Genomic DNA, 18,414 nt, shown 5'->3' with positions numbered 1-18,414 from the left:
TTGTTTGCAGAACGCAGTGTGTGTTTAAACACATGCCCAGCTGTGCAAACAGCTGCCTGCACATTCCATTGTTCTCCTCCCAGCTAGTATAAACATACCTCGAGAAGAACTTCTTGCAGTCTATTGAAGGATAAGCAAAATATATTCAAATGGAGGTATTTGCTCAGTATTTCAGCGGCTGAACGATGGATTTTAAGTGAATAGAAGTCCATCGTTCAAGCGAAAACTGCACGATGCCCACATTTACATGTAACGATTATCGCTCATATTCGGATGTTTGGACGAACTTTGAGCAATAGTCGTTGCGTGTAAAAGGGCTTTAAGGATGTATTCACAGGGGAGAGTTTCATGTGCAAGTTTCATTCGATGTCAATATGGAGAATCCCATGCATGTTAACAACACTTTGATTTCAATGTGTTAATTCATATGAGCGATTTTTCTCTTGGAGCGATGCTATGAGATTGAAAAATTGCTGCAAGCCCTATTTTTGGGTGATTCCTTCCAAGGAATCACCAATTATTTGTTATAGGAGCTTTTAAAAAGTCACATAACAATCACATGTCATATGATTTGCATGTGAGTGCCGTGCAGTTTTTACCATTTAAAACTATTGCAATCAGTTGTGACTTTTTCACATGCTTGAAAAATGCAAGTACATAGATGTAATGCATTTTTAAAGCAAACACGCATCATGTTCGCATGTAGAATCACATTTTTAAATCTTGTGTTGTAAAACTTTTATAATTTTTTTTTTTGTGGGTGAGGGGTGGGGGGGATGCCATTAAAAAGTAACAAAAATTCTACCATTGTTTTTTGGGCTTTCATTTAATGGCGTTCATCATGCAGTAAAAAAAAATACATGATAGCATTACTCTCTGGATCAGCACGATAATACTAATTATTACAGTAAAGAACCCCCTTCTATGTTGGTGTAGAAACCTTCTTTTCTCTAGACGTAGACGGTGCCTCCTTGTTACAGTCACAGTCCTGGGTATAAATAGATGATGGGAGAGATCTCTGTATTTTCCCCTGATATGTTATACATAGTTATTAGCACGCCCTGTTGTTAGATTTCTGCGTATAAATAGATGATGAGAGAGATCTCTGTACTGACCCCTGATATATTTATACAGTTATTAGAGCGCCCGCTTGTCACAGACGTGTGTATAAATAGATGATGGAAGAAATCTCTGTATTGTCCTCTGATAAATCTATACATAGTTATTAGATCGCCCCCTTATTACAGTCCTGGCTATAAATAGATGATGGGAGAGATCTCTGTATTGTCCCCTGATATATCTATACATAGTTATTAAATCGCTCCCTTGTTACAGTCCTGGGTATAAATAGATAATGGGAGAGATCTCTGTACTGACCCCTGATATATCTATACATAGTTATTAGGTTGCTCCCTCAGCTGTATTTTTTCTAAACTAAATAACCCCATTTTTGATAACCTTTCTGAGTATTGTAGTCTGCCCATTCCGTTTATTACTTTAGCTGTCCGCCATTGTACTTGCTCATGCTTTGATATGTCTATTCACACACTGCGTAAAAATCCACAGTTTAAATGTATCGTTTTCCAGATGGATTTCATGCGTTTCAAATGTGGTAAATCTGTGGTGTATCCGCACCAGAATATACTGCCACATGTCCACATGTAACATATTTGGTTTCTACAACAGTTCATCCCATGTGGATGTTCCTTAAAGCTTCTTATTGAATGAGTGTGAGCAAAGATGCTGAAATCGTGATACAGTTAAACACGGAAGGTACACGGGAAAATTGTAGAACTTCTTATTATAGAAATAATAACCTTAATCTGTTAAAAGAAAAAACATAAAACACACTTTAAATAATGATCATAAACAGTGTAAACCGTATTACCAAGATAGTTTTACTAGCGATTTGTTTAACTTTCTAGAAAAAAGTGATGCAGTCCAATAAACGTTCTCTTGGCTGCAATTCAATGGAACTTCAACAACTTTTACTATGATTCATATGACTCATCCAGCAAATGATTAAAACGGCTTTTTGGCTGTGTATTTTTGGTTTGGAAAAACATACTGAAAAGAAAAGAATCTTTATGAATTTATGATATAACATCTTCTACTTATATGATAAATCACGCTAAAAAAAGGAAAATAAAATAATACCTAAAAGAACATAATCCCCAATTTATACAAAAAGTGTCCTAAAAGCAACCTTATGTCACTCTAATGGATAACAAGGAGGTACAGGGGTGTCACCTCGCATAACCTCAACACTCAATTTGTCATTTTAACAAATCCCAACAACAAACATATTTAATAGCAGCTATTTATATGATAAACAGGTTTTGCAAAGTAAAGCTATTTCATAAAACAAGATTTGGGAACCTTTTGAGTATGTACTATACTTTTTCTGAAAATACACTCCAGAAAAATAAACAGTCCCTTCCCTAGAAGTTGTCGGGTGGAAGGAAATTTTCTCCATGTAATTTTAATGTTGATATAAACAAGTGATTACAGTATCAGAGCAAAAGCGTAATTTGTTGTGGAGTACTGATCCTTTTGTAGGGAGGCTCCAGTACCCTGTTGTAGCCCCTTGAGCTTGGATACAAGATGTGATACGGGTATGGAGGCTCTAGTACCCTGTAGCACTGCCTCTAGCTTGGATACAAGATGTGATACGGGTATGGAGGCTCTAGTACCCTGTTGGGCCCTCTCTAGCTAGGATACAAAATGTGATACAGGCGGGCATGGAGGCTTTAGTACCCTGTTGGGCCTTCTCTGGCTTGAATACGAGATGTGATACAGATGGGCATAAAGGCTCCAGTAGCCTGTTGGGTCACCTCTAGCTTATATACAAGATGTGATAAGGGTGGGCATGGAGGTTCTAGTAGTCTGTTGTACCACCTCTAGCTTGCATACAAAATGTGATACGATCGAACATGGAGGCTCTAGTACCCCGTTGAGCCGCCTCTAGCTTGGACACATGATGAGATACGGGAAGGCATAGAGGCTTTAGAACCCTGTTGGGCTGCCTCTAGCTTGGATACAAGATGTGATATCTTGACTTTTTTGAGAATGTACCTCTTGAGTGATAAGGTATCAATAAAAGTGAGACTACAGAGTGACAGTAAATTAATGTAAACTGCTGTGCCTATGTCACCTAAATATGATAACATGAAGGATCTGCCATGGGACCCTCTTAACAGTGTCAGCCCCCTGACCTATGACAGTGACAGTTACAAGGCCCCTAGTTTTGTATCATCTGCAAACATTGCTATTTTAATGTACGATCTTTCTATTAGGTAATTATTAAATATATTAAAAAGAATAGGGCCCAAAACCGACCCCTGTGGTACCCCATTAGTAACCCCTCCAGTCCTCCCCCTTGTGGTACCCCACTAGTAACGGTGACCCAATCAGAGTATGTACCATTTATAACCACCCTCTGCTTTCTATCACTGACCGGTTACACACTGTCTCACCCAAACCAAGCATTCTCATTTCATATACCAACCTTTTATGCGGCACAGAATCAAACACTTTGCATAAGTCCAGATACACAAGATCCAATAACTCTCCCCGGTCCAGTCTAGAACTTACCTCCTCATAGAAGCCGATCAGGTTGGCTTGACAGGAATGATCTTTCATAAACCCATGCTGCTTTCCTTCAAGTACTCCAGGATAGCATCTCCTAGAAATCCTTCAAACATTTCACCCACAATAGAAGTAACACTTACCAACCTGTAGTCTCCAGGTTCACTTTTTGACCCCTTTTGAATATCGGCATCACATTGGCGATACGCCAATCCAGTGGAACAGACCTGTCACTATTGCGTCCTTATATATAAGAAACAAGGGTCTGCGTATCCCATTACTTAATTTCCTTTGAACCCAGGGGTGTTTGCCATTGGGACCCTATTTTAATCTTTTTGCACCTTCTTCCTGGGTTAGACTGATGATATTTAGCGGAGAGTTTACTTTATCACTCTGCATCTCATCTAATATTTCATTTTCCTCTGTGAATACTGTGAACACAGGAGAAAAAAAACTATTTAACAACCCTCTACAATTTCTCTTACATTATTTATTAAAGGGACAACACTTTCAGTATTAATCTTACTATTTATACAACTGAAGAACAGTTTAGGGTTAGTTGTATTCTCATTGGCAATAATGCAGATGAAGATAAAAAAGTCACTCAGCGCTCCAGAAGATAGACCACCGAAAGGATCTCCGTAATAAACCACCTTTCTTTATTCAGATGCAACGCACTTCGTCGCTCTTACCAGCGACTTTATCAAGCATACAATAATAAAATTCATCCCCAACATTTATAGCATAAAAAGTTTTAACTCACGTAAGCGCCAGCATGTATTGAAGCTAGTACTTCCGGGGCCCCTCCTTGAGTGGGTCTGCCCCATTGTAGCTTATGGAGAGCCAAAGTGGATGTGTGTCCTACTACTGCTCTAAACCAGCTATTGGTTGTGTAATTAGGCTCTGGTCCCCTAGTAATGTTCATAAAGGCACTGAAGTCCAGGAATTGAAGCTTCTACCCATTAGCGTTTTTTTTAAAACTGCGATATCGCTGCGTTTTTTTCAATGGGACTTTCTAATGTTAAAATCGCATCAGCCAAAAATCGCAAGTTTGTGCTTTCGCGATTTTTGTGCGATGCAAATTTAACATTAGAAAGCCCCATTAAAAAAATGCAGCAATATCGCAGCGTTAAAAAAAAAAGAAAACGCCAGTAGGTGGAAGCCCTTAAGGATATACTTCTGTAATTACATTCAGCATGTATTGCGTGTACGTACTTAGTGCACCAAAGAAATCCAAATGTGATTCCTTAAAGCGATCCTCCAGTTTCATACAAAAATATTGTCCCAGGGCAGGGGGTGGTGGGGTATATTACTTGCAGTTGTTCTTCACTGTGCAAACTGTCTAGTCTCTTGCTATGTGTATTGCACAGCTGCAGCATATGAGAGGTAAATGTCTGAGAGTGACTGGGATATGTCTGGAAAAGTATTAATTTATGTCCTGTCACGTGGTAAGCTAGACACTATGAGTGTTTGAGAGAAAGATGTGCTCTTCTTCAGTCAGTCCATAATCTTCAATGGTAGAGAGCGGAGTGGAGGGCTGGCCACATGGGGGTACCCTCAACCCTCATGTGGTGAAGAGTGATGGAGGAGAAAGAGAAGTATCCTGAGGTCCCCAATGCCAGGAACCATTTGTGAGAGAGAGAGTGAGAGAGAAGAGAGGAGTCCGCTGTGCAGAGATCTAAGTCCTGAGTCAAGGGAGTGTCTGTGGAGTCATCATACACCGATCCTTCCCTGGAGAGTTCCTCTTCTAGGAGCTGTTCCATACAGATAACATGGACTGTAGGACCGATATCATCCTGAGTAGAGATGAGCGAACGTGTTCGGCCCCGCCCCTTTTCGCCCGAACACCGAACTTTGCGAGGAATTCCGTGCTCGGGCGAAAAAAGTTCGGGGGTCGCCGTGGCAGCGCGGGGGGGTGTGGCGGGGAGTGGGGGGGAGAGGGAGAGAGGGCTCCCCCCTGTTCCCCGCCCGCCCGCGCCCCCCGAATCTTTACGCGCGAACACTGAAGTCCTCGGAAAAGCCGGTGTCCGGGTGCGTAAGTGCTCGTTAAGAACACGTTCGCTCATCTCTAATCCTGAGTCTCCTCCCTGACCTCAAGACCACTGTCGGATACTGCGATATTGCTGTTTTTTTCAATGGGACTTTCTAATGTTAAAATCGCACAAAAATGGTAAGTTTGTGCTTTTGTGATTTTTGTGCAATTCGATTTTAACATCAGAAAGTCCCATTAAGAAAAAAAACACAGCGATATCGCAGCGTTAAAAAAAATGATAGTGGGTAGAAGCCCTTATTTGGTAATTGCTGTCCCAGTGTTGCCAGGAAGAGACCTAGTGGTACTTGGGCCGAGGTTGCGTGCGTCCCTCCAGGGAGGAGTCTGGTAAGAGCCACCATGACAAGTGCCAATTCTACCCTCCCAGCTCTACAGCGCGTGCCTCGTGTCTAGGTGGTCGCTGGGACACCACACTAGGTCCTGTTTTTGGCCATCCAAGATGCATGATGCAATCTTCAGACTACCTGACTCCCACAGTGCATTGGTAGTATTAGACTACTAATCTACTATACCTGTTCTCTGATTGACCGAAGCTGCTCATGTAATCAGCACTGGCCAATTAGACAGCAGTGCACAGTGTGCATTAGATAGGTAGAAAATTGTTGCAGCCATCTTGGACAGCCCAAAACAGGGCCTGGCATTGGTGAATCAGGGGTACGGCAGGAAAGAAATGCAGGTAATATACCCAATTCTGATCTTTGACCAACATTTGTTCCGAAAGCAGAGGGCCCCATTAAAGTATAATTATAAGGCATTTGCTGCTGGTAGATGTCTAGTTTGGGATGTAGAGGAACTAAATGCTGATTGATAAACTATACATGAAATATGAGGCAGATGTCTATTTGTATATCCCATGGGTTATTTCAGTGATACCAAACCTTTAGTTACCTACAAGGTACTTTGAAATAAGCTGGTGGAACCAAGGCCGTATTTACAACTCATGCTGCCCTAGGCACTGAGCTTGAATACACCCTTATTAACTCCTTCCCACCCCATGAAGTACATGCACATTACGGGCAGGAGGGGGTTAGCGTGAAATGTCATACATTTACAGCACAAGACTGGTGAGATTAGCGGTAACACTGATCCCTGCCGTTAAGCCCTTAAATGCTGTGATCAATATTTCTCATGGCAAATACGCGGTGCTGTTTGGGTGTCATGGCAGCCAGGAGCGCTATGAAGGTTTCCAGAGCTGCCATGTATTTCTGCCTACTGAGACAAGCAGAAATACAATATATGGCAATAATGAGCCATAGCTGTGTATTGTATAAGCGATCAAATAATCGCAAGCTCAAATACCCTTATGGGACTAAAAAAAAAGTAAAAATACATTAAGTAATGTTTTTATAATTATTACATAAAAATTATTAAAAGTTTAAAAAAAACACATTTCCCATGGTTGTAGTAAGAAAATGAAAGCAAAAAACCCCAACACATACTTGGTATTACTGCATCCCTAAAAGTCCAGTCTGTTAAAATAATGCATTGTTTATCCTGCATAGTGAATGCTATCAGAGAAAAAAACACAATGCCAGAATTCTGCTTTTTTTTTAGTATCCAATTTTCAAGAAAAAATAAAAAATAAAAAGCAATCAAAAAGCTGTATGTATTCCAAAATGGTACCAGTAGAAACCAAAGGTCATCTCGCAAAGAGCAAGATCATCAACAGTAAAAAAGTTATGGTGGCAGAAGATGTTTTATTGTTCAAAAGTAATATAGGAAATAAAACTATATGGTGTCGTCGTAATAGTACTGACAGAGAATCAAGTTATTATGTCACATCTGCTGCAGTGTGTACAGTTAACCCGTTACATTTCAATGGTTGTGGAGAACCCTGCTATGCTTTACATGGATCACCATTTATAATACATTGTTGTATGGTTACACGCAACTTTTCCTGTCAGGAATTTCAGAATCTGAGCTAGAGGCAACTCCTTTAAAGGGGTTGTCCAACTGTAAACTATTGATGGCTTATCGTATGGATAGCCCATCAATAGTAGATCAGCAGGAGTCAACTGATCTGCTGTTTGCTAGACTGATGCACTCATACACTGAGCTGATTTCTGCTGGACAGCTCCGTTCCCACTGCAGTGGCCAGACTTGCTATTACAGGCAAAGAGTCTGTAATATCAAACCTGGTTACTGCAGTGAGAATGGAGCTGTCTTCTTCCTACAGAAATCAGCTCATTGCACAAACACACTGGCCTAGTAAACAGCTGATCAGCGGGGATTTGGGGCGGTAGCCTCCTATGGAGCTACTAATGATGGCCTATCCTATTGATAGGCCATCTCTAGTTTACAACTGAAAAAAGCCTTTAACCCTTTGCAATCCAATTTTGGATTCAGGGTTTCCTAGGGGTTTTTCTCCTTCTACCATTATACAATGGTGCCACCTGCTGCCTAGAGCCAGCACTACGGTATTGAACATGCTGGAGAGGCCCCTGACAACAGAGCGGCCAGTAATATACAGTAAGAATACCCTGCAAGACGTCTTCCAACATTGGAAGCTTTACAGCTTTCAATCAGAATGTCTTTAGATGTCAGACAGTGGATTGGAAAGGGTTAAAGTATTGTATCAAGATAGACTTTTCACCTATCCACAGGATAAGGGATAGAAGTCTGGTCAGTGAGGGTCTTACCGCTGAAACCTGCACCGATGAGAACAATGGTCCTGTGTCTTTCTCTCCCATCACTGTAGGTTGCTTCTAGTATCCACTGTGATGCCACATCTAAAGCAGCAATAGCTACTTATATGCAGACGCTGCTATATTCATTTCAGTGGGGCTGACGAAAATAGCCATGCACTTGTACTAGGCTTTCTCCCATAAACCCATTGAAAGCGAATGGAACTGCACTGCAAATGTGTGACCACCACTCCATTCATTCTTCTCTTCCCTGCATGGGGTGCAGTAAACCCATGGTGAGGAGGACAAGTACAATGCAACCCCTGCTCAAAGGATCATTGGGGGTCTCAGTAGTGAGCTCTGATTGGCGGGAAGCTGAAGACTGATGCTGTTCAACACCAATCAACACAAGCGGGTGTCGCTTGGGAGCAGCATGCATAGAGGAGGGAGGAGAAGGAGACAGGAGATCTGTAGCTGTGTCTCCTGAAGAACAGCTCTCTCCTGAATGTGTGTGGCCAGGGAAGCACTGAAGCAGAGGCGTAACTTGAAGCTTCTGGACCTGATGCAAAATCTGTAATGGGGCCTCAACTATAATGCTTTAGTCATAGTACTGGGCTCCCTGTACAGAAAAGAGAAGCCTTATGGGCCCCCTATCGCTCCTGGGCCCGGGTGCAACTGCATCCCCTGCATCCCCTATAGTTACGCCCCTGCACTGAAGCTATCAGTAGTGACAGAGGTGGGTACCTGGCAAGTGTGGACAGATCAGACACCTCCCTACATTCCCCAGCTGGCTGGAGACCGATGTGCTAGAGGAGTTTAGGGAATACAAAGTCAAAAAATATTCTTACAGCTCTCGAGGCCGCCCCTTTTCTTCCTGGATGCCCTAAACAGGGACCTCCAGTGAACTTTATGTTGATTCCAGAGCAGAACAATTGATTAGGTTAAAAAATATAGCTTTTTTCAATAATAAATTCTTTTTCCTGATTTAACAATTACAATGTTTCAATTCACAAAATATAAAGGTGATGTGATATAGCAATTTATTTACTAAACTGTTTTTACTCTTAGAACTGTCCCAACAAACAGCAGATCCTGACTGTCATCAAGCAAATGCAACAATTCTTAAAGGGTCAAGAAACAAGATTTGCAGAAGGAATCCGTATAATGAAAAGCAGACTAAATAATTTGCAAAACGCTGTCAACAAAGGCGGACCAGACCCACAGCCAGGTTAGTGCTAAACAATAGGATATGCAACATATAATGTATTGGCCAGAAGTATAGCTGCATATACTAAGATTTGTCCAAAGTGATACCAGTAGGGGATGCAGAGGTGGCAGTCACATCAAGGCCCTAGAGCCTAAAAAGGGGGCAAAGGCTCCTCTACTACAGAGGAAGATATCAGTTTATACACTACATGGACATTATAGGTGCGTAATAACTCTGGGTTTTAAATAGACAGATTTTATCTATATTAACCAGGTACTTTTCCCTTAATTTATGGCGACTGCAATTCTAAGTTGACATTACACACACCCACCAGTTTGGAAGCAAGAAGGATTGGTACCATAAGGATTGGGAATGCAGCAGAATCAATTAGGTAAATATAGTTGTAATCAAAATCATTTTCCTTCAATTGCAAATTGAAAAGTTTACAAACTTTCAGCTACTGGCAAAAAAAACTATTGAATAAGAGCAATTTAAAAAGCTCAGCACAACTAATAAAACAAGTGATTACTCAAGATATATATTCAACACAAAATACAATTTTTAATGACTACTGCAGTCTCAGAGTTCTTCAACCCCTTGAAAAAAATCGTTCATAGTAGCACACATTTGCCAATCAGGTGTTGTCTTATGAACACCTGATGCAACTAATCAAGGGCTTCATTAGTTGTATTAGGTGTGCTTGAGATAAAACACATCAAATACCTGGACTGGCTAAGGCTTTGCTGACTGATGCTTGATTGCATGGTAGAAATATGGCCAAGGGCCCTTTTAGGGTGACTACTCACTACAGATTTTTTTTTTTTACTGCAAAATCCGCAGCGTTTTTCTTTTTCTGCAGGGGTCTATGGGACTTGTAATTTTAAAATCGCGGCCATGCAAAATTGCAATTTACCGCGAAATCGCGATTTTGCGTGATCACGATTTAAACATTACAAACATTGCAAAACTTAACGATAACATTCAGTGTAAACACGGCCAGTGGCTGAGCAATAAATGATCAATTGTTTATCATTCGTTGTTCATTTTGCGTAGACATAAAAAACGTCCAATCGGCTTATGTAAATAGGTAGTCCTTCGTCTATGAAGTACTGCCTGTATACTCTGCATAGTGGTGGGCGGCCATAAGAGATCTCTGGCATGTATAGTAAGCGATTATCACTCCTATAGGAAAGCTCAGCAGCAAAGATTGTTGGGACCACTATTGGGCACTTAAGTGCTCAATAGTCGTTCAGTGTAAATGGGCTCTTAATCTAGAGGGTGGTCTAAAAAAGTTAAGAGAAAAGATTACTGTCTTGCTCAAACAGGGAAAAGCATGCAAAAAGATTGCAAAGGTGCTAAATGTTCCTACAGATATAGTTGGAAGTATCGTTTGCATGTTCAAAGTTAAGGGAACATTGGTTACACTCTCTGGGTATACCAGAAAAAGGACACTATCACATGCTACCGTGTTTCCCCGAAAATAAGACATACCCCAATAATAAGCCCTTCCCTGATTTTCAGGGGAAGGCTTGAAATATCAGCTCTACCCTGAAAATAAGTTCTAGCTACACTACATGAAAAAAAAACAATACTCACCTAGCAGTTGCTATTCAGGTTCCCCGCAGCCCCCTGCGCTGGGCTGTGGCGCTCCTGCAGGCTTCTGTACAGTCCTCAATGCCGATGTAGCATCTCTTGCTGGTGATGGGGCTTGAATACTCTGCCTCCAGCAAGCGATTGCTCTTATTGGTTCATTGAGCGCCAGCTCTGATTGGCTCATGCGGCACTTCTGAACCAATCACTGCCATTCATTGAATGATATCATTAAATGACTGCAATTGGTTCATCGAGCGCTGGCTTTGATTGGCTGAGGCAGTGCTCCTGAACCAATCAAAGCAATCGCTTGCTGGATGCAGGGTATTCAAGCCTTGTTACCAGAAAGAGATGCTCCGTCGGCATTGAGGACTACAAGGAAGTCTGCAGGAATGCCACAGCCCAGCGGGTGGGACCCGAACGGCAGCTGCTAGGTAAGTATAAGACACCCCTGAAAATAAGACCCAGTGCCTCTTTTGGGGCAAAAATTAATATAAGACCGGGTCTTATTTGGGGGAAACACAGTACCACCAGGTTCCTGGGGAGGCAGGTGGTCAGAAACCCCTGAGTGACAACAAAAGAGCTGCAGCAAGATTTAGTAGTAGCAGGCTTTAAGGTTTCAGCTTGAACAGTGAGGCATACACTAAATGCTGGAGGTCTTCATGCCCAAAATCCAAGATGAACATCTCTACTGACCGGAAAGTACACGAAAAGTCACCTTCAATATGCCAAATGATATAAATAACCCTCAGAAGTTTTGGGATTCTGTTCTATGGAGTGCTAAAACAAAACTCAAACTTCTTGGCCCTATGGATGTATGGTATGTCTGAAGGAGGAAGTATGACGCATACACTGAAAAGAACACCATGCCTACAGTTAAAGCTTTAGTGATGCTTTCAGGCAACACTGCTACCTCTGGCATTGAAAACCTGCAGTATGTGGAGGGCAATATGGATTCGCTCAAGAATAAAGAAATCCTAGAAATCCTGTGAGGTAACAGAAGCTTGGGCATAATTGGACCTTCTAATAGGACTATGATTCAAAGCATACCTTACAGTGTTCAGTGATGAGGGGACTCCCCGCGGCGATCATTTTCGGGGGGACCTTGAAATATAAGCCCTTCTACGAAAATCATCTTAAACGTGTGTAAAAATTTTTAAAAAATATATACTTACCTCTCCACCGCTGTAGGGGTCTGGTCACAGCGCTCAGCCAATCACAGGCAACACTGGGCCATTTATTGAATTAAATGAATGGGCGATCGCTGCCTGTGGTTGGATGAGCGCTCAGCCAATCAGACACATTGCTTTCAGCCAGTGGGGATTTTAAATCCCTGCCGGCTGAAACATCTTCCGAGCAGTGCAGGGAGACGAGCATCAAGACCCGCCGGACCCTGACAGGGAAGGACAGGTGAGTATATATATTTTTTTAATTTTTACACAAGTTAGGGAGGATTTTTGGAGTACCATTTGGAGAGGTGAGTGTATATATTATTTATTTTTTACACAAGCTAGCCAGGGAAGCCAGGGAGACAAGCAGCAAGACCCACCAGACCCCGACAGATGGGGAGAAGATTTTTTTTAAGATTTACACAAGCTAGTGAGGATTTTTAGGGTACCATTTGGAGAGGTGAGTATATTTATTTTTGACATGAGCTAGGAATGATTTTCAGGGAAGTGCTTTTAGTTCAAGCCCTTCCCCAAATATCACTGCTGGGGTTGCCTGCATCCCATTGCTTTCAATGGGGCCGGCGGCTGTAGCATCATATCTCCTAAACTATACTAAATATTTTCTAAAACATTATACTCCCAAGTTCAGAAAAAGTCATAGACTTAAAATTGCTAATAAAAAAGTGAAATTTTTTAACCCATAAATAACTAAAAAAACGTATCACTTAAGTGGTTAAATTTCATTGTTGACTTATTTAGAAAACCTGCCCTGTGAGGCATGACATGGTAATAATAAACCTGCCACTGAAGAGGTTAATGTACTGGACAGCTACAAGGAGCCAATTTTTGCCTGACTGTACAGATCTCTATTAAGAAACCAACACATCCTACTTGTAATTGCTGAGGCATAATGTCAACCAAACTCTTTGGGATATTGGCCGGATACTGTGTTATGTTGGCCTTCCAAACAATCTCAAAGCTGTTAATAATCCAATCAAAATGTTTTGAAATATTATTGGCATGTTTTATGTTATCTGCTCTGACGACAGTCTGTCTGAAGAGTGAATTTCAAGCTTAGTATACTAAAAGACCCCAATTACACAGAAAGTTATTCAGTGACCTGAAAAGCTACATTACACCTTATTAGTTAATAATACTAGACGGCATGACACAAAAAGCCAAATCTTTAAAGTTTTGGCCAACAGTTTCTTTAATAAAGACACTGTTAGAAAATGTAGGCCACATACTGCAAATAAAAAAACCCTAGAAGCCTAAATACAGAACAAAGAGAAAAGCAACACCAACTTTATGAAAACACATAAATATAACTATTTATCTATTGCTTTGTATTCTTCTCAGCCTCTTGTCCTCCGCTGGAAGCTCCTGAGAATGGCAGAAAATTTGGTTCCAAATATCTTGCAGACCATGAGGTCCATTATACATGTGATTCTGGATACCAGCTCATTGGTGCAAGCAGCAGACTATGTCAGCACAATGGAAGCTGGACGGAGAATGCCCCTCATTGCAAAGGTTCTTGTAATGACATTTTATTAATGTTTTATTTAGAGCTAGAAAAGTGATAATTATGTTTGATAAATGTTTGCAAAAATTGCAGTATTTGTGATTCCCCTTTTTAGTATTACTGAACAATCAAAATTATATTTTCATATTTTTGATCAATAGATAGTGTGTTAAAGACCACCACTATTTTGAATTAACTACTGTATTCATATCCTTAGTAGATCCAGTAGTGTGTAGAAAAAATTGCAAGGTGGTCCATCAACAAAGAAGTACATCCACCAATCAGTGTTGTGCAAGTCATGAGTTTTTTTGCATTAACAATGAGTTTTGGGGACCGTCTGACCCCTTCACTTTACAAGTCATTGCCTCCACATGGAGTCTGCACAGCAAGGAAGTAGCAGTAGTCCACATACTGTATCTACATTACCTTACTCTTCGCCAGCATTGTGCCTGTGTCACAATCAACTGTAATCTTAGTGTTTAGGCTTCTCTAAGACATGTTTATATTTCTGTGATGCTATTTCTTCATATTTTTGTACTGGTATCATGAGCTCTTTCATTTTAATTTCATATGGCACAGCCTGTGGCGGCAAACCTGTCTGGATTATAATTACGTTACTACTGAAGAGCTGTGAAAAGAAGTTAGTCTGAATTATGTGATATATGATTTTAATAAGGACCTTTGAGATAAAAAAGGGGGTTGACTAGGGTTCTCCTTCTCACCAAAAAATATCAGCCAAGGTATAAGGTGATGTGGCTTAACATGAAGTTTGTTTTGTCACTGATGGTTTGCAGCATTTAAAAATTGTAACTGAAATACAACAAAAGCCTTCACATTCCCTGACAATCTACAGGCCCCACTTTCCCCACTGTGCTTCACAGCCTCCACATTTCCTTGCACTTCAACAGCCTCTACAGCTTCGCCATCCGCCTGCACTCCCAACAACCCTGCAGCGGAATCCTACCCTGTGCCCGGATGACATTCGCGTGTACCTATCATTAGGTCTTCTCTTCTGTACTGTGGATGGTCCGGATGGCATGGACCGTGCAAAAACAGAGCATGCTGCGATTTTTTTTCCGCAAGCAGAAAATCGCAGTTGCTGTCTGCTCGTTTGAGCAGACATGCGAATGCTCTATTGGTTTGAATTGGTGCAGAATGCCGCGGATCGTCCGCGTGGGAGACTATTGCGGATTCTGCAATTCAAACCCGGTTGAATGCAGCTGGCCCAAAGCTTATTGTTATTTACCAGCTTTCATGTTCCTAGGTAATGCTGGAGATGGGTGGTATAATACTGGATGGGGAGGGGGGGGGGGGGAGATTATGCCTGCCTATGAAGAGTAATATATAATACCTGAAGGGAGGGGAGAAATGAGGGTAAAATAATACTTTGGAGGGTAAAAGGAGACATGATACCTGGGAAAGAGATTATATATGGGGGCAGGAGAGAGAGATTGTACCTGGCAAAGGAAGTGACATAACACCTGCGAGGATATTATCTCCAGTGAGGGGGTAATACTTGCATGGCAGTTACACCAGGGGTGGTGGTGGGGGGGGGGGGGGTTAAATCTGCACAGGCCAGTCCTGCTTACAGGGCTCTTCCACCTTTTATAGAGGATGGCTAGGAGGAGGTGAGACGTGGGGAATACAAGCTCTCTGAACTACACTGGGCTGTCCTTTGATTCAAAGTGATCATATTGGGTATTTATGCACTAAAAAGATCAGGTATTAATATGTACAGTAATACCTGTGTAGTGTATAACATGATTAGCATGTAGCACTGCGTAATTAGCATTATAAGCCTTTGTCATTATATAAAGTGCTAGCGGTGTGTTACTTTAGGGGCCTACAGGTCCTCCTAGAGCTGTGACTGCTACCTCCCAACCCCTGATAGCTTCACCTTTACAACCATCTTATTTTTTTCCTAAAGGGGTTGTTTCATCACAGACAACCCCTTTACTATGACAGACACCATGCAGATAAGTGGATAACCATGGGAGGGTCATTTACCCTTCAGTGACCGCTACAAGAACAAATGTAGCATTATATAATAAAAAATCTTTACAGCTAATTTCACCTCGATAGACAGAACTATAACTGCATTATTGAGTGAATTACTGTGTTTGACAGATACTAAAATCACACCTCCACTGCTCAATACAGCTGTACACTGTCCCCCATGCTGATGTAAAATCTCTGTGTGTGCTATAGAGAATTAGCGAAGAATAAATCCTGTTTTCTCCATATATAGAAGACATAACAGCAGCTGTTGCAACCAGCTCAGAGAGAACTGAGAATTAGAAATCAGTCTGCAGAGGACAAACCGGTGATAAACGCAGGATACAAGTTATAAAATGGTCAGGTCTAGTGGTATGTCTCATGTAGACACAGCAGCTTATTCTGAAAAGCCACCTAAAAGTGCAGGTATCCTTAACTCTTTCTCACTGAACTGATTTATTGTGACTATTCAATACAACATTACTTTCCTTGTATTCTGTTCTCATAGACTCACACACAGATAATTCAGTGGTGCATTATGCTTACATGTGGGAAGCCGCAAAATATGAATCTGAAAAAGCGATGGTTTATGTGACCAGACTTCTAACAATCTCAATTTCCAAAGATTTAATGTTTATTGTTAAACAACATCTTCTCTGGCCCTCCTTGTTTCTGGGCTTTAGGCAGTTTGCCTAGTTTGTCTAATGGTTAAAAAGGCCCTACCCATAAGGTGATATAATTTCAGTTCACTGCGGAGGTGTGGACTTCTGGGTCTTGCAACCCCAAGGTTAGGTGCACAGTAGCTGTAACTGCGATTTGCGTCGATACAGTCTCGGACACATCTCATGTCAGACAGCACACGGATATCTGTCCATTTGCTGTCTGATATACATGGAGTCAGCGCATTCACATGAATTGGCATGTCCTATTTCTCATCTGAAAATGACCGATTCGTTTTTTAATGCAAAGTATCGGTCCATGTGAAAAAATGGCCATGTGTATAGCCTCATGGGCTATAAAGGAGTTGTTGAATTACACTGCTGGCACACGGCCCCAAAATACGGTAGTGTGTACCTAGCCTAATATGAACCTTAACTGATTATGAGAATTTACAATTATGATTGAAATCCTTCCAAAAATCTAGAAATGGCTAACCCAATTAAGAGGCATACGCCTTTTAATAAATTTGGTGTAAATCACTCTAACTATCCTCTTGCTTTAGAATAAAATATACCCGTCTTAGTAAATAATGTGTAAAAAAACATTATTTGCTAATACCAGTCATCGTAGAGTGGCGCTCCCTACCAGGTTTTTTTTTTATTGGGCTGCCATGGCCATTTGTTGCACCCTGTGAACAACACCTCTTTAGTCTGTTTCCTTTTTTTATTCAAGGCCCGCCTGTGTCTTCTGCACTCAGTTGCTCTTCTTGTCATTGTCTTCAGTCTTGTTCAGGTAATCTTTTGTGTAGAAATAAGGACACAGACAAAGTTTTCAACCACATCAGAAAATGAACCCATAACACTTGTAACTGGAGATAGAAGCTGAAGCTATGACATCACTATCAGTGGAGTTATATGTTCTCTGCTCTCTATACGGAGCCCCTATAGTTCCTGCCCAGCAGCAGATGTCACTGTGTCTTTAGGAGACACACTGTCATCTTTATGTCCTTATCCTACATATAATACACTTTATTATATGTAGGATAAGGCCACCTGCCCACAGCGGAATACGACCCTGACAGCAGCAGACGTCCTCATGTACCTGTCTCTTTTCCTCTTCATCTGTACTGCGGATGGCTGCCGTCAAACATGCTTGCAGCATCCCGTAAGTTGACCCCGGACACAGGGCATACGTTGAGGAGCTTAGAGGGTAAGATGCTGGCTTGTCACCCGGAGGGACGCACGTAGCCTCAGCCAGGGCAGCGCTGGGCCTCTTCTGGACACCCCTAGGAGAGGGATGCCCAATAAACGGTAAAACAGAGATAGTTGTTGTCACAGGTGACGTCACAGTTTTGATACACACCGGAATGACCTTTGGCGAAGAATAAAAGTGCGACAGACAGATATTACGTACCTCAGGACCCTGGGAACGGTCAGGGCCTTGATCAACTTTATTTAAACAAACTTCAGCAGTACACGGCAAAGTAGACAATCTTCCAAGCACAGGCTTTAGACAGACTTAAATTGGAGTACTTCCACACGGCGATCCCAGGCTTGAGAACGCCCATGCGTGAACAATTGAAGACGTGTACCCCCACTAAGCGGTCATAGACTTCAGGACGCTTGGGCGTGAACAATTGACAAAGAGTACCTCCACTCGGCAGGCCCAGACTTCAGGACGCCTGAGTGTGAACAACTGAAGAAGAGTACCTCTGCACTGGCCCTTGGGGAAAACTCCACTAACTTCACTCTCACACTCTCTCTCCAATTGGCACTCACTCCTCTCTCATTTTAGATCAGGCAGTCCAGGGAACCTCTCCTCTTCTTCCATCCTTCTGAAGTTACCCTTATGCAGCCGCCACTCTTCATCATGAACCCAGAAGGCATGGACCTTTTCCCATTCTCAAACACTCACATTTATACTCTCACTCACACCATGTGACAGGACATAAACTGATACATTTTCAGACAGTCTCCTGGCTTTGCAGACACTTAACCCATTACGCGCTG

The 18,414-nt window shown here is 41.7% G+C and overlaps 1 protein-coding gene across 3 annotated transcripts in view; it reads left to right on the top strand.

The window, feature by feature from the left end:
* Window positions 1–18,414, top strand: part of FBLN7 (fibulin 7) — a 132,265-nt gene that overhangs the window by 62,681 nt on the left and 51,170 nt on the right. For 2 of the 3 annotated variants that reach the window (XM_066596128.1, XM_066596127.1), the window contains exons 2-3: window positions 9,331–9,490; window positions 13,588–13,758. In XM_066596128.1, coding sequence (XP_066452225.1) covers window positions 9,331–9,490; window positions 13,588–13,758 — 331 coding nt within the window. Of the gene's footprint in view, window positions 1–9,330; window positions 9,491–13,587; window positions 13,765–18,414 lie in introns of all 3 variants that reach the window. The other variant, XM_066596126.1, reaches the window with a different exon arrangement.

Source organism: Eleutherodactylus coqui, chromosome 3 (assembly GCF_035609145.1).
Source record: "Eleutherodactylus coqui strain aEleCoq1 chromosome 3, aEleCoq1.hap1, whole genome shotgun sequence".
Taxonomy (NCBI): domain Eukaryota; kingdom Metazoa; phylum Chordata; class Amphibia; order Anura; family Eleutherodactylidae; genus Eleutherodactylus; species Eleutherodactylus coqui.
The sequence above is the reverse complement of the archived record's forward strand: the minus strand, read 5'-3'. Positions and strand labels throughout refer to the sequence as shown.